General features: G+C 43.0%; 1 protein-coding gene across 1 annotated transcript in view; it reads right to left on the bottom strand.

The window, feature by feature from the left end:
• LOC138260698 (extracellular calcium-sensing receptor-like) overlaps positions 1-8,717 on the bottom strand; it is a 68,959-nt gene extending 60,242 nt beyond the window's left edge. The window contains exons 1-2 of the mRNA XM_069209196.1: positions 8,668-8,717; positions 5,841-6,125 (exon numbers count right to left, since the gene is read on the bottom strand). Coding sequence (XP_069065297.1) covers positions 5,841-6,125; positions 8,668-8,675 — 293 coding nt within the window. The 5' untranslated portion in view covers positions 8,676-8,717. The remainder of the gene's footprint in view (positions 1-5,840; positions 6,126-8,667) is intronic.
• Between the last annotated feature and the right edge of the window lie 8,864 nt (positions 8,718-17,581).

Genomic DNA, 17,581 nt, shown 5'->3' with positions numbered 1-17,581 from the left:
ACATATTCAATTATACTTTCAGTGTCTTTCTAGGGTCCAGACGAAATTCAAGTAATCATGTTTCCTTGAGAAAATGTAGAGTCAACAGTGAATGCAACAGCATACGGCAGTAGGCAAGCCAGAATTAAGGGGGAATAAGATGTCATTTGCAAAGGAGTGGATGTGTGGGATTTTTGTTTTCTTTAGGAGAGCAGAGGATTTTGCGGTTAGAGTGGTATGCATGATGATTTAACTGTCAAGAGTGGTAGACGTGGTGCACATGCTTCCTTGTTTGATATTCTTTGTGGTCACCAGTCCTTCAGCTGCAGAAATGAATAAATTCAGGTCAACGTCTTTCCATTATGTCTTGCAACTAGTTTTAATGTACACAATTCTTAAGTCCCACACTCATTCTATGGCAGGAAGCAAAAGCCAGAATTCTGTGATAGGAAGTGAAAGCTTTCAATATTCCATGATCTTAGATTTCACTGGTCCTTAAAATAGTACTGATAATGTTCACATCTAAGCAACATGCCTGGTTCACGACTTCATGGGGGAACAATATGCAACTTCCCTTCTTACTGTTCACAATTTGATTTAAAAAGGTTTGCTGATAGACAGGCCTTCTTGATGCTATCAGCCCAAACACAGTAAATAAATCTCAAATCATACCATTTTGATTGTAATACAATGTAAGCAAATGGCAAAGAAGAAATTCTATGGACAGATTAAGGATCTGATGAAACAGGAATAGAGTCTCATAAGTGCCATGAAACACCCGGACCTGGCATATTTCCTAATCATTGCAATATGTTATTGGCATGCACTAGAAATATATTTTCAAAAACTATGCTAGTAATGAATGTTCTTTATTTGTTAATATGACGAGCAACACTATTTTAACTTCTGAATGTATAAAGTAGCACTGTATTGTTTTGTTTCACAAATTTCAAATAATTGTAGCCCATGTTAAAGGGTTGAAGGTATGAGGATAATCCAAAATGCATAGCTGCAATGTTGAAATTTATTTTTTGAATCATTGATATACAAAGTGCTGGAAAAGTCTGACTGTATTGAACCCACTGAAGGCCTGTTTTAGCATTTGGTGGATGGTATTCTATTACTAACGTGACAGATATCCCATCTAGCTATTCATAAGTAGTGATAATGAATCAATGAGTGAACCATTTGTACAGTGTTCAGTTGTCAAACAAACATCCACGGGCTACCTATTGTCCAAATTAGGGGGGTTTAAAATAGACAGGTTTTCAGTTGTTTCAATAACATAATGCACTTGTAACAAGACATATGGGATATCCATCTGCCAAACTTTAAATTAGGCCCTATGTTTGCTTTTAGTAATGTGACATATGTTTTAAATAGAGCTTGAGTAAATTAAATTGGGGTTGTTATTCCCAATGTAATCTGTGACACAGTGTATAAAGACATGCATTGGTTTGATAGCTACAGATATTGTTGCTTAGTTTGCCACTGTTCACCCTAGATGTCATATTTCAATCGTTTTTAGGGTTTTATATGTAACCAAAATGTTGTTTCAAATTTCGACTTATAGGTGTTTTCTCTGTTCCTTCATTTTCTTGGTAGGTATAAGATCTCTGTAGATAGACATAACATTTCCCTTCAGAATCTTATACTTAATTTTGGTTTCATAATGTTATAGTTTTATAGGTATGTTAAAACAGTCTGTCTTGCATTGCCTCCAAAGTAAAAAGACATAGGCCCATATTTAACAGAGACTTACAGAGCGCAACTCTGCACCAATCATTTTCACAAAGCAGGGATGTGCCGTTTTTAATTGAACACTGTGCACCCCTGTTTTGTCCTCTGTTCTGGCGCTAAATTGAGCTGCCCAGCGCCAACGCAGGCATCCTTGCTCCATCGTGCAAGTATGTCTGCATTGAGGGGTTTGATTGTTTATGTGCAGGAAGGTGTCCCTTCCTGCACATAAACAATCACTAAAGGCTATTTGGCCCTTCTGTGTGTGCTGTGTGTGTGTCTTTGTGAAATGATTGTTTATGTGCAGGAAGGGACACCTTCCCACACATAAACAATCATGTCTGGCATTTTTGCTCTTTCTAGATAGAAAAAGCAAAAAAAACGAGGAGGAATTAAAGTATTCCTCCTTGATGTGCCTTGCTAATGCCACCCCTGGGGTAGCATTAGATTTTGGTGCTGCCTCAAGTTTACGAAAACTCGTAAATCTGAGGCAGCGTCAAAATTAAATGGGTGTTGCTGGGGCATGCCCACAGCAACACCCATTACACGCCCCTTCCACGCTAAGGGCTGCGTGAGAAGGAGCCATATTTACAAGGTGGCGTTAAGCCACAAAAAGTGACTTAATGCCACCTTGTAAATAGGGCACAGGGCATTGCACCAACGAAGTGTCACAAAATGTGACTCTCTGGTGGCGCTAGGGGCTCCTAAATATGCCTCATAGTTTTCAGACCTGTTTTGTGGGCCCGACTGTAGTATGCTGTGTTCAACCCCGCCATGTGCCAAGATCCTATATTCTAAAGCCCAGTGTAGATGGGTTTTGTCTGAGCTCAGTAGACACATGCAATATGATTTAGCCTTTAGCCATACATATGCAGAACTTTATCTAGAACATCAGAAGCAGACTTTCAACATCCAGCAATCAGATTGGCTGCAGTTGTTTCATTCTGGTTGGTCAATGTTAGCTGACATCAATTCAAACCATTTCCAGTCTGTAGGTTCTCTGAGCAAGCTGGGACATTTTTCAACAATGACAAGTAGACCCTCAGTTCAGTGGAAAGCCATAAGCAACACTCTGTACCTGGTCACTGTGCACGAGAGTCCTCAGTTCACAGGTGCTTGACATGTGCATTCAGCCCTGACTGCAGGATGTGGGCCATCTCCTGAAAACAGACCGCATTGTTAAACAGGACGTTTGTCCATGCCCATCACTGTCTGGCACAAAGGGTGACCTTTGGCCACTCTCTGCCTTTTCTTCCCCAAACCAATGAGCTTGCTGTTCGTTGCAGTTGGTGGAATCCAACAGACTATGGGGCATGTTTACAAGCCCCTAGCGCCACCAGAGTGTCACTTTTTGTGACGCTCTGGTGGCGCTGTGCCATGCGCCACATTTACAAGGCTGCATTCAGCCACCTTTTGAGCCTTAACACCGCCTTGTAAAAATGGACCCCTAATATAGTCTTCTGCGGCAGAGGGGCATGCAATTGGGTGTTGCTGTGGCCATACCACGCAACACCATTGCTTTTTGACACTGCCACAGGTGTACAAGGAAATGTAAATTTGAAACTTCGTCAAAACTATGGCACAACTAGGAGTGCTCTGCAGCACACATAGAAAGAGCAAAAGTCCATTAATGATTGTCTATGTGCAGGAAAGTGTCCCTTCCTGCACATAAACAATCATTGAATAATGACAATTTGCTACTTCGATGTGTGCTGCTTTTTGCAGCACACATAGGAGTAACAAATCGCCATTATTGATTATTTTTGTGCAGGAAGGGATACCTTTATGCACATAGACAATCATCCCTGCAATGCAGGCACCCATGCACTATAGTGCAAGGGTGCCTGAATTGGGGATACGCAGCTAAATTTAGCACCAGCGCTATGGGCAACACAGGGGTGGCCGTATTTTGTTAATACGGAGCCTCCCTGTGTTTCTGAAGTGAAGCAGCACTGCCAATTTTGGTGAGAGCGCCACACCACTTCCTTTTAAATATGCCTCTATGAGTGCAGGGTTTCCTACACCCTATGCTGGGTCTCCTTGACTCCATTTATGTCTATAAGATACTCTATGAAGGGCCTTACATTCAGCAGGACAAATATCAAGCAACTAAGGGCCTGGTTACGATCTTGGTGGATGGGATACTTTGTCAAAAGCGTGACGTATGTCCCATCTGCCCTATTACAAGTTCCATTATATACTATGGAACTTGGAATATGGGGACGGGATATCCGTCACGTTTGTGACGGAGTATCCCATCCGCTAAAATGTAATCAGTCCTACCTAATCCAATTACAGGAGTCTGCAGGGCTTAATCTTTGGCCATGCACTATCTGTTCAGGGTCAGTGGCTGGTAGTTGCTTACTGAATAGAAAGGGTCCTATGCTACCAGAATGCACTAGGAACAGCTCTTAGCCTTGCCCCATGAGTGCCCTAGTGCTCCGTGTGCCGCAGGACTCAAGCTGCACCCCAGTAACGTGTCTCAAATAGGCCAAAACTGGTTGGGTTGCCTGTGTTCCTGCCCAGAGGTTACCTGGAGAGGCAGTTCGGGATTGACTGTTCCTTTTGGAGAAGGAGCAAGGCATGTTTACATATGGCTGGTACCTGTTGGAGATGGCATGGTGTGCACAGAAATACTAGAGTGCATTGTGACCCAGAGTAATTAACAGTGCCTGAGAATAATTCAGCAAATGTGCCCAACCCGTTTTTATTCTGCTGACTGAAGTATCCCGAGGCAAGGTATGAACACTAAGTCCAATATGCAGTGCCTCTTCGCTTCTAGGTTTGCTGACAATTCTACACACAGGGCAGGAATATTCAAAGTGCAGGTAACAGGACGTCGAATGCCATATTTTACAATTTAAAAAGCCAGGTTTCTGATTACGGAGACTGTGTAGTGTAATGCATTTGTCCAGGGAAGCTAGTATTAATCATTTAAAAATTTCAGAAGGTTATTTAGACACATTTTATGTTTGTGAAATGGTCAAAAAACGGTAGTTGTGCCCATTTTTAGCACTAACAGCAATTACAAGATAAGCGGAAATTGTGCTTTGTGCAGTTGTCTCATTTAAACAATATTTTAATGGGTTAACAACACGCACAAAAAAGGAAAACAACGCGGCTATAGTAGTACATGAAAATGGCTCAGTGGCATATATCTAGAAAAGGTTGGCTTTTATGAGTGCACTATCCCATGGTCGCAGTATGGCAAAAGTAGACGAAACACTATTTGGTGTGGGCTTTTAAAGAGGAAGTAGTCACCTTTGAAGGGGTTTAAAGCACCCTTCTGCTGAAGGAAAAGTGTGGAGTCATGGAATGTGTGTATGTATGAATGTATGTATGTGTGTGCGTATGCAAGTATGTATGTATGTATGTGTATGCAAGTTTTTATGTATGTATGTATGTGTGTGTATGCAAGTATGTGTCTATGTGTGTGTGTGTATGCAAGTATGTATGTGTATGCAAGTATGTATGTAAGTATTTATGTACGTATGTGTGTGGGCATGCAAGTTTGGATGTATGTGTGTATGCATGCAGGTATGTATGTATGTGTGTGTGCATGCAAGTATGTATGTATGTGGGTGTGTATGCAAGTATGTATGTATGTGTACAAGCATGTATGTGTGTATGTATGTATCTGTATGCAAGTATGTATGCATGTATGTGTGTATGCAAGTATGTATGTAAGTATGAAATTTCTAGAACTCAACTCAGAGTGATCATTTACACCAAGAATTCTTTTACACTTGAGATTTGTAAAGTTGTCGAACTTCTTGTCCATCAACTTTTCAAATCTTGACCAAAGAGTGATGCTGAAGAAACTAACAAAGTTTTAAACAAAGGATGAGGTAAAACACAGAAACAAATTGTACTTGCTATAAAACAAGACAAATCTTTTAGAAGGAGAAAGCTACAGTTAAAGATTTTGATTGAGACATGAAAAATCCATTTGTTGTGTCCTGCAAGTGAAGTGCATCTCTATGGAACTTCACAAAGGGGGAAAATTGTGACCTTTGCAATTCCACCACCAGAGTTTAAACTTTAGGCAACCATGTGAGAGCCTCCATATTATCATTCAGAACAGTTTACCAAGAGAAGTGCAGTGAAAGTGGAAGTCTACTTACTTTCGACAGCGCCTGGTGGCAGGAGGTTCAGTGAATAAGGATTTTGTAGCAGGAATGACACTCTCCAAGTGAATTGAAGCCAGGATCCCAATGATCACATCCCCTTCCTTGGAATAAGACTCCATGTTTGGTGTGAAGAGTCCACAGCGATTGGACTGGTCTATGGCTGCAGCAGCAGGTATAGCTTTCCACAGGTACATTATGACTAGCAGATGTGTAAGGACCATTCCAAAGTACAGAACTTGTTGGGAATAAGTTATCCCCTTCAGCAGACTGGAGGTGACGCTGTGCTTACAAAAAATAATAAGTTAGGTGAGAGTGAATCTGCATCTTGAAAATGTAAATACTTTTTCTTTCTTATAACCTACCAATATTCTCTTTGAGGGTTAGATTTCTCAGATTAAAAAGTTCAAATCCTGAATAGGAGGAGTTTGGACCTGCTACTGGTCAGTTTCCTGTCTCACCACATCTGTTCAGATCCAACGGGGCAGATTTGCTATTCTTTCATACAAAACAGCAAGACCACTTGATGCGCTGTCTTGCATGGAATGGAGTGAACAGAAATGCACCATTTGCAAAGAAGTGGAGCATTTCTGCTGTCTCGTAGCACGGGCACACTTGTGGCTGACTAGCTGTAGTGCAGGCACTCTTGCTCCTTGGTGCAAAGGTGCCTGCTTTCTGGGCAGGATTGTTTTTGTGCAGGAAGAGGCACTGATTATTACTGTCATTTATTACTCTAACTGCAGTCAGGTGGCCCATTTATTTATTTGCACTAAGGCCCAAGGCAGCTTGGCCATGTTACTGGTGGTACACAAGCGACAGTAACGACAGCTGATTGTTACTGTATTTGAACAGGTGCGATGTAAATCAGCTAATGGAAGCTAAAATAATCGAAGGTACATACATTTATGTCAAGCCTGTAATATCATTATTTTGTGGAATAATATTGTAGTTCTAGTGGGTGGTATATCCCCAACAAAGTTTCTGGCTTTTCAGCTTCATTAATATTTCATGATGGTCATTTGAACTTCTTCCCAAAAAGAAAACTTTGGAGTTCGTTCCGTGACAGTTCATCTAACTTGCTTTTGGGAGTCCCCCACATCTTGCCTTGCTTTAACATCCAACCGAGTCAAGACTCCACAAACGTAGTCAGACGTCAGGGGTCACTTGTTGGTTAATTTGTTTGCTACCTCTTCCCAGAAGAGGGATTTCAGAGGCCCTATCAGAACTATGTTGAGTTGAATTCCCTTCCTGACACAGGACAAACCTCGTGCACACTTTCCGCATATAACAAGTGCACAGTCCACAATTCTCATGAGAATTAGCATGTTACATATGAGAAGAATTAAATTCACCCACCTCTGAAAACCAGGCTAGAAGGTGTTTCACATTGAAAGCACCTGAAAGCAGGCGCACTATTTGGGTGCTGGAAAGAGCACTACAGGCAGTCGTCAGACAGCAGAGCTGGATGAAAATGCAATCTGTGAACTGATGCAATTAGAACTTCACTTTTCACCAATCTTTTCTTCTGAAGTGTTTTTCTGGCCGATTTGGGTATGGAGTCTGCAAAAAGGAATCACTGTACGAAGAACTGCTTAGTAATTTACATTTTTTTTAATTTCTCTCGGTTGAACGGTGAGTCTGCAATTGCTAAATGCACTTGCTGGTTTCTTCAGACAAGGAAGATTAAATCTATCTTGTTTGGACATTAGCAAACATTACATAATAGAAATTACCTTGGAAAATTGCAGCGACAGGGAATTGTGGACAAACTGCAAATATGTCAAATATGTACTGAGCTTCCCACAGAAGTGACCAAAGAAAGAAGAATTGGAATAACAAAAGAAAAAATAGCTGTACACTCATATTGATTTCCTGCCCTAAGGATAGTGGTAAACTGAGGAAATCACAAACAGAATAACATCATAAAATAACAAAGCTCACCCAAGCTAATGCGAATGTTTCTACAGTGCATGAAGTGAGAGACACAAGGAACATAAAGGGAATTGTGACCTTCCAAATCAAAATGTTATTCATTTAAGTAATCATTTGCCATATAGTATACAATGCATTAGCATGTGTGCAGTGCTTCCTCTCAACGACCAGGCAACGAAGGGCTTCGTTAATTGATGATTGAATTCGGCCTTCAGGTCCTTTTAATCTTCTTTGCACACAAGCTTCTTTCTCTTTCTCTTGAATTGTTTAAAGACCACTGAATTCTCAAATGACCAATTTCATACACTGTCACAGGTTCACCAAAATGCCCTTTTATGTACTGACTGCACTACTGAGTATCAATACCAACAATATTTTGGTACAAGAATATAGGACAGACTACCTACAGGTAAGTGCATAGAGGGAAGTAGTTCCTGTACCTAACTCGATATCTATGCAGCTTTAAGCTGTATGCACGACATGGGTACATGAATGTGGAATCTAGACTTACTTACTTGTCAATCCTTTATTTTTGATATTCTGTTGTCGAACGTATTGTGTCCCATCATTATTCTGGTTTCAATCTTCAGGAAGCTCACCCACATGCTCATTCTTCAAGAAAAATAGCCCTCATTGGATAACCATTCCCTTAAAATACAACTCTTCCCTGCACATATTATGTTACTCTCATTTGTGCTTTCTTAAACCAAAACCATTTCCATGTATAGCGGTCACAACTCAACGTCCTTCTTTGAATAGAATCCGATTAAAGTCTTACATAATGAAAACACGAGTTCCATGGCCTAGCAGAAGATATCTCTTTTTAGGCAGAATATTAACTTATTTAGCCTGGAAGACAATAGAGCAATTTTGAACCAACATATACACTTACTGAGACATCAGCGAGGGACACAAGCAGCATCATTTGCGAAGAAAAAGCTTTTTGTGTCACTGTGTGCAGTGATGTCCAGACATTCTCCAGGATGTACGCTTATATACAATATTTTTTCCTAGGCTGGTATGCAAACATGGAAAAAGTGCTCATTAATTACCTGCCTTGTTCCCTAGGTGGTTCACACTACACAAGTCAACCATTAGTCCTGCATGTAATCACTCGCTAGTGCCAGAAGAGAATTGGCACATTTCATGGGTAGCAATCATCGTCTGTCCCACTGTGTATCTCAACTGGTAGATGTGCAGGGATGAGAATGCAATACTAGTCAGATGATGAAACTCCCTCCCGAAGGTTCACTTCTCTAAATGGTACCTTGCACACCAATATGTGTAGTATGGTGGTTGTAGAAAAACTCGCAGAGTTTATAAGCAAATACAATCTCATCCTGTTACCCATCAGTACGGTACTGTTCCAACCCTAATATCACCTCACTGCAATGGGGTACCTTGCACAAAGTCAACCAGAAGAGACACATTGTACAATTCACAGGTACATCTCAAAAACAACGTGGAATAGTGTACAACCAGAAGAGCAATTAGTACACACTTCTGATGAGGCAATAACTAAAACCGTGTTCCCTGCCCATGTGGCACAGATACACCTTGGAAAAGAGCCCAGCATAATCCAGTTTCATGCCTTCTTGGCATAGCCATAGAGATATATGTTGGATTTAGAAGAAACATATGTTCTGAAGAAATCTACTGTCTGTATCAGTGGCGATCAGTGACACAATTTCTTGACCACTTGCACAGAGAATGAATTGACTACAACGAACAGAATATTCTAACCTCTTCCATACAGCAACTTCCTAGGTGCCTACCCTCTTGGTACAGGGACCCCACCTTCCCACAGATGCATATAGGTATAGCAAAAACATACAAATACATTACTGAGAAATGATAGTCAAGTGAGTTGCTATAAGGAGTTGAAATATGTAATTTGGACATTACACTACACAATTGTATTTTAAATTATTTAATCATACCAGTTTATTTTTTACATTGGACATATTTATAATTGTGTAAATACGATCTTCACATATGTTCCAAAATTGAGAGACTACACAGCATTGGTGCCGACATGTAGCCTTGCTTTACCCATCTTGATCTGTGAATGGACCCCTTAAGTTTGTTGTGTGTCTGCACTCACCTTTTGGAATTGTTGGAGTAAAGATCTTTAATGAGTCTCAGGTGAGCTATATCCTTTAGCCCATTACCCTTATCATGATGCCTTTCAATGCAGATAACTCCTGAAAATTTAGGACCAGTGTGCAGGAAGAGGCACTGATTATTACTGACCAGACCCCGTAGATCAGGTGACTGCTCAGCTACTATTTTGCAGCATCAAGTCTGAAATATTTGATCAATCTAATGGCAAAGATGGATTCTTTGTCAGTAACGTGTGCACTATTAAGGGAACTCCAACCAGGGTGGCTAAGTAATGGCATGTGCAGGTGGAAAACACAGTTATTTTTGGAACGGTCTTGGCTACCACCGCATTCTAGATAAGCCTATAACTCATACGTAGATGCTAAGACCAAATATATCACATATTGTGGTAGTCCTTTTCTAGTGATCATACTATTGATAATGTGTGATGAGCTGCATTTCATGTTTCTTCCTAAGTCTGACTCAGTACTGGGCGGCCGTTTGGCATACACTGTATGACAGCAGCCTTTATGATTTTTATGAATTGGCCAAATTAGCCATTTCACATGACCTTTCAGATGTAGATGACAGTGCCATTCTTTAGAGGTGATGGATGTTGACAGCCTTGATGAGCGAGAAAATCTGTATATTAAGGAACTGACACTCACCAAATGTATCTACACACCAAGAATGGTAGACCGAACTCTTCAGATTGGCCACGTTTGAAAAGGGAACCTATAAAATTCAAGATAAACTCTGTCAATTTGATAATTTGTGAGGTCCTTTCCTATGATTATCATTGATATTGTTAGATAGCTCTACACGGTAACATCTGGCATAGACCACACACTCTCAGAGGAACACCCTTTGGGAGGGACTAGCCAGATAGGCATATTTAGACATTGTATCAACCGGACAATAGGACATTGCTAGCCCTGATCACATAATCTGCATACTGGAAGTGGGGCTAAAGTGGGGGGATGAGAAAGGCCCTTGGATACTGGGGGGTACAGACCACTTACAAGTGGGAGTGTGAACAGTGGTGGAGGAGCATTTTCTGATATGAACTTTCATGACAATATTCATATATGTTAGTGTGTTAATGTATTGCTTTATTTTAATACTTAACATGATTTGTATTTTGAAACCCCTCCATGTGTACACCCAGAATTATTATTGCTGGTAAGTCTATCTTGTTATATTAAAAACCAATAAAGAACGATTTCATATACAAGAGATAATGCATTGTAAAGAACTACATTGGAAGGTCAACACAAAACACGTTTGAGATTGAAGTTAAAATGTCTTTCCACTCAACAGATTCATCCAGATTGGACAACCTGATTCTCATTGCCACCTTGCAGCCTAAATCTATGGGGCTTCTGTTTGTGTACGCTCTAACATCCCAGGTGTTTTCCTTTTACTTCATAGAAAGCATAGCACTGTTGTGCCATACAATTGGAAATGCATACATGTGGGCCAAAATCCAGGCAATATTAATTAAATGTTCTGCTAACTGTTAGAATATTTCCAGTAGAGTCATGTTCAGCCTAAGATTGTTAAATTGAGAATATCATCTTTTATGTTGGCCTTTGATAGCAATGTTTCAGTCTTGTTGCTTGGGCATGCCTACTTCAGCCTCTATCATTCTAGAGTCCCTGGAATTTTCAAGCAATGTTGTAATTTCCTATTGTTTTCAATGTCTAAACCCAATAAAACTCCTTGGAAGATTATAATGTAGTACTACCTCAGATTAAACATAAATCAGTCTTGGTCCTGCTCCAGTAAGAATGTTTCAGCCTGAACTGCCATGCCAGTTCTTCCCTAAAAATAACATAAGCAACTCATATCCAGTTTCAGGCTGATTCGGCCTCTTCATCCAGCTTCAGCAGCACAGTCAGCAAGGGACCCACATCTGGGCATACCCCAAGCACATGGGGCATTAGATCACACAACAAACAGTGTCAGAAGGAATGCTTGTAGTACATCTAACCACTTACAAAGTACATCGTTTTAAAACTTCCAATTCGATCTGGCAAAATACAATTTTGCCAATCAGAAACCTTCTTTTTTCATACTTCTAAGTCACTCTAAAGGGTATGATCTAAGTGACTTTATGGCATTATGTATGGTATTTAATGGTGGGACATGTGTACTTAAGTAGTTTCCTGGAAGTGAAAAATCTGCAAAGTGTTTTTGTCTGTGGCAAGGCTGGCTCTTCCATAGAAAGCCCCTACATTGTAACACCCATAATGCATAACTTTAGTTTGGGACTAGCTAGAACCGTCATTCAAGGACGCAAAATAATAGCATTTAAAATTAAATCTGTTAGTAAAGTCCAATTTGAAATTACTATTTTAAAACTTCCACATTTAGAAATTTGGCAATTTCCTGCCTACAACCCGTAGTAACTGTTTCAGATTTAGGGCCTGATTTAGAGTTTGGCGGACAGGTTAGACTGTCACAAATGTGAAAGATATCTTGTCCGCTGTATTACCGTGTCCATAGGATATAATGGACTTGTAATAGGCAGACGGGATAGCCATCACATTTGTGTTTGAGTAACCACATCAGCCAAACTCTAAGTCAGGCTCTTCTCATTGTGTCCCACCGGTTTCCTGCAAGTGAGTGTGAATGGCTCCAACGGTAGGGAACAAAAGGGACTTTGCTGGGAGGTGGTGTGAACTACTACTGACAGGATAGCTTAGAGGATGTGCCCACTAACTCCACAAGCTTCCAAGGGGTATCCCCTGTCAAAGGTAGATGTAAATCACATGTAGACCTGCTCCTGGCATTGTCCAAGTATGCATAGTGGTACCAACCCCCGGGATGTGGAGAGGTGCAGACTAATTCAGAACTGATGTACAGGGGCATAGTGCTTTTCCCTAGACATAACTCAGGCTTGTGCCCAGAGCTGTGACCAAAAGGCAAAACGTTCTGGCATGTTGGATTTTGGCAGAGCATGACACTAAGGGTCCTATTATGAGTTTGGCAGATGGGAAAGTCCCTTCTGCCAAACTCCTGAAAGGATGGCCGCTACCTAGGCGGCGACCTCCTCACCGGAGCTAACATGTGTTTTCTGCTAGGTCGACGGTCTAGCGGATAAACAGGCTACAGCATTGTCTCCGGCTCGTAATTGAGCCTGCGGCAATGCTGTGGCCTACAGGGTGCACCAGCACCCTCACAAGGTTCACTGTCTGCAAACCAGACATTGAACATTGCAATGGTGCTGGCCAGGGGGCCCCCTGCACCTGTTATCTGCCAGCCTTTTCATGGAGGTGCTACTGCCATGAAACTGTTGGTGAAGAAGGGGGTCGTAATCCTCACAGCAGAGCTGCCCAGGTGGATTAGGACCACCACCAACCTCCAGACCACTGGTATCTGAGATCATGGATGAGCTGGCGGTTCCTTTCGCAGCCCGACTGCCAGGGTTGTAATGTGGCTGTCGGACCACCGCATTGGCCGCGGTCCACACTGCTACCACAAGTGTGGTGGTCTAGAGACCGCCACACTTGTAATCAGGCCCAAACTGTGTGTATGGTTGTGCATGCAAACCATTTTGTTATTGGCAAGCGAATTTCCTCTACCAAAAGGCTAGTGTCAGGCATAAAAGTGGCACCTCTGGGGACACTATTCACTACACCACTCGACCTATGGTAGACAGAAAAATAACTGCACCTACTGCTAAACCTGGGGAGAGAATTCCCTAAGGGCTCGGCTTTCTCCCCTCTTGAATCCAGGACCAAAGAGTGAACTTGCAGGAATCGTTGGCTAGCCCCCTGTTAAGCTCCAGGAACAAAAATGCTGCATAAGGTTTAACACTCTGCACAGCCCAGCTGACCATTCCCAATTGGATTTTCCCTAGAACCTGGTTGTGGCTTCTGAGATACTAGTTCCTAAACCATCAAGAAAGTGACTTTTATGGCGAGAGGACCAATACTTTTTTATTTTCAAAAATAAAAAACAGTTTTGAGGTTTGTTTTCTTTTTTAAAATAAAAAAAGAAAACGGATTGGTGCGGGGCTGTGTCATGCTGATGCAGCCTTGTACCATTCATTAAAATGCAATGACAAGAACCGCAATGACAGCGGTTTCTGCCAATGCATTATAAACAACTTTCTGCTTGGCAGTCATTTATACATTTGGTTGGTGACCCCTTCACAATGGGGATGGAGTAATTTTCTCCATTCCCATGGTTGAATGATTCCGTCAGTTAAAATTTAAATCAGGCCATAAGTTAGAAGGTAAACGTTCCACCAGGCTGAACTAGGTCTCTGTTGCTGACCTGCGCGTTTGTCTTTAACCTTGTCTAGCACGACAAGATACCCACAGTTGGCTCCTCGTGCTTTTTGGTGCTAGAAACATCTAAAATTTTGGAAAATCACATCTACAGTTCTCTGCATCAGTTCTTTGTTGCTTTAGTGTCTATTTATTCATTTCAATGTTCTCTATATTTATATATTGGAGTGGGATTTTTATTGTGTTGTGTTTTCAGGAGATTTGGTACTGATAAATTCTTTATAAATTTCTCTTATGTTGATCTTGCCTGCTTTGTGCTCTGTGCTACAGCTACCAAAGTTTGAGCTCATTGAGACCTACCTGGACCAAGTAAGGAGTAGTGGCATTGTTTCTTGCTGAGGTTATTATCCACGTCAAATAATAATCCACTTTTTCACAATATAAAAAGCAGAAAAGAAGACTTAACAGTAACATCATAACCTTATATCTTTGTACACACAGGGCCAGATGTACAAGCCATTTAGCATTTCTCAACCGTCTGAATCGCTTTAATTCCAAAGTCGAATTTGCATATAACTTTAATTTAAAAGCAGCCAGCAAGGCAGGCTTGCTTTTAAAATGACACTGGGCACCTCAGCAATGCACCTAGGTGTGCACCACCTATGCTGTGGTCCCTAAACCTACGTGCCCTACCATATACTAGGGACTTATAGGTAGGTTAACTTAGCCAATTATAATTAGCCTAATTTGCATATCCATTTTACACAGAGCACAGGCCCTGGGACTGGTTAGCAGTACCCAGGGCACCATCAGAGTCAGGAAAACACCAGCATAAAGTGGAAAATGGGGGCAAAAAGTTATGGGGCCTCTGCAATCAGCCCCAGTTTCTCACACAACCCCCCCCAGCCCACACGCCCAGGAGACTCAGCCCAACCCTGGGAGAGTCTTCCTGGCTTGTTAGGCGAGGAAGACAGTGAAGAAAACTGTCTGTCCCTTTGCAGGGCCTACTCTGCCTTATATCCTCCTGTCAGGGTCACTCCCTCTGGGTAGTGAAGCCATCCCAACAGTAAAAGGACCCAACTCAAACTGAAACTTCCCTCTAGGGGGGTCTTCCTCCTCTCTCTCTGCCAACTTGGGTAGTGAGGTGCCCACCTCCCCTACTCCTAACTTTGCTAGGGCAACACCTAGCTTACCCAAAGAAGTCACCCAACACTTGAGCAACCCCACCATGACCAATAGGGTCAGGGGGCCTACTTTGCTATTGGCCCTGGGGTCTGCCTCCCAGGCCAAGTACAGTGCTGCCAGGAAGGCTAGCACCCAGCAGAGGCTACTGACAGCTGTCAGTACCCAGAACCACACCCTAAGCTCTCCACTGACAGGTGGCTGAGATGCTTTAGGGGCAACTTTGGGGTCCTGGCACCCCTCTTGCTGTCTAGAGTGGGGGGCTACCACCTCCTGTGGCAGACACCCTCCTTCCACTCTCCCTTCTGTCAGTGCAGGGGCAACACCTTGCATCTGGACAGCTGCCTGACTACTCAGGACTTCCTTGGGGTCAGGTGAGGCCTCACCAGTGCCAACTCTGGGCTCCCCCCTTACTGGGGCAGAAGGCCTTTGGCTCCCTGGAACTCTCTTTAAGAGTGGCCTACCCTTCCTTTTCTTCTTTCCTTTTCTTGGGGACCCCTGTCTCCTAACTGTAGGGACTGACTCCCCAGGACTTTGGGTTGGGGGGGCGCCCTGGGCGACCACCCCATCTGTGACCAGACTCTCCTCTGGGAGGTCATTGCCCAGGATACAATCTAGGGGGAGGTCAGCACTGACTACCACCCTAATCCAGTCAAGGATACCCTCCCTCTCTAGGGGCACTATGGCTACAGGTTTGGAGGTGACCTCCCCTGTGGCTATCCTGACTTTCTTTGTCTTTCCTGGGACATACATGTCTGGGGTCACTAACCGGTCACTCACTATAGTGTGACTGGCACCGGTGTCTCTCAGGCCAGTGGTAGGGATCCCATTCACTTGAATGTGGTGGAAGTGCCTACTCCCACCCTCAGGGATCACCAGCTTACCATCTGGTCCTGTCTCCCAGCACAATGCTAGGAGGACTTCATCATCTGAGGAATCCTCCTCTATGGCTACACTGGACAGCCCAGTGCTAACCACCTTCTTTGGACAGGCTGCATCTCCTCTGAAGTGACCTGTCTGCTGACAGTCAAAGCAAGCCCTACTGTCCAAGAGTTTTTTTAACCCTGGGTCTCCCTGTCTCTGCATGTCAGAGTGGGAGTGGGATTTACTCTCCTCCTTCTTAGGGTTCTGGGGTACAGAGGGAGTCTCTGTGGTGGGCTTACCACCTCCCTCTTTAGGTTTTTGGGGACCTGTCCCCCCCTTCTTGGAGTCTCCCCCCTGGGACTTGACAACCACCCTGGTTCTCAACCACTCATCAGCTGCCTCCCCTAGCTCTCTAGGGTTGGTCTGCTTAGAGTCCACTAGATGCTGGCGTAACCTTTCTTGGATACAATTGGTCAAGATGTGCTCTCTCATGATCAGATTGTATAACCCCTCATAAGTATTTACTTTGTTGCCAATAATCCAGCCCTCTAGTGCCTTTAGTGAGGTGTCCACAAAGTCAACCCAAGACTGGGTACTGACCTTCTGGGTGTCCCTGAACTTCATTCTATATTGCTCTGGGGTCAGACCAAACTTCTTGACTAAGCACCTCTTCATACTAGGGTATGAATCTGCCTCCTCCCCCCTTAAGGTCAGAAGCCTATCCCTCCCTGAGTTGGGGACCAACTCCCACAAAAGGGAACCCCAGTATTGAGGCCTAACCCTTCTCATTTGGAGTGCCCTCTCAAAGGCCCCTAGCCACTTATCTATGTCATCCCCCTCTACATAAGCAGGAACCACCCCCTTGGGTAATCTGGGGCAAACTCCCCCACCCATGGACACCTCAGCTTCTTTATCGCTGCTTCCATCTCTTTTTTCTTTGTATGCCCACTTTTGCTTTTCTAGGGCCAGCTTATCTGCTTCCAAAGCTATGTAGGCTAGCTGGGCTTCCAGCTCTCTTTCCCTGATGGATGGGTTCTCTCCTCCTGAAAGGACCCTCTTCCTACCACTATCTTTGGGTCTGCCCCTAGTGACTGTATCCAGTGAGGACCGTTCCTCCTCTTCCTCACTTGGGGTCTGATGCCTTCCCTCCCCTGAGTGGTTAGAGTTAGCATCTTCCTCTTTTTCTTCCTCCTCTGGAGCTTCCTCTGTCTCTACCTCTTGGGCCTCAGCCCATGCTGTCAGGGATTTAATCAGGATTTGCTTCCTGAGATCAGGTGTTGCAGGCAACCCCCTCTCAATACACAACCCCCTAAGCTGGACTACTGTCAGTGTGGGTAGGCTAGCCAGATCAAGCTCCATGGTTCCCTAGTTTTGTGTCAACAAAAACTTTTTGCAAAAATTGGAAACAAGAATTTAGAA

This window comes from Pleurodeles waltl, chromosome 10, assembly GCF_031143425.1.
Source record: "Pleurodeles waltl isolate 20211129_DDA chromosome 10, aPleWal1.hap1.20221129, whole genome shotgun sequence".
NCBI lineage: Eukaryota > Metazoa > Chordata > Amphibia > Caudata > Salamandridae > Pleurodeles > Pleurodeles waltl.
Note: the sequence above shows the minus strand (reverse complement) of the source record. Positions and strands in the feature narration are given on the sequence as shown.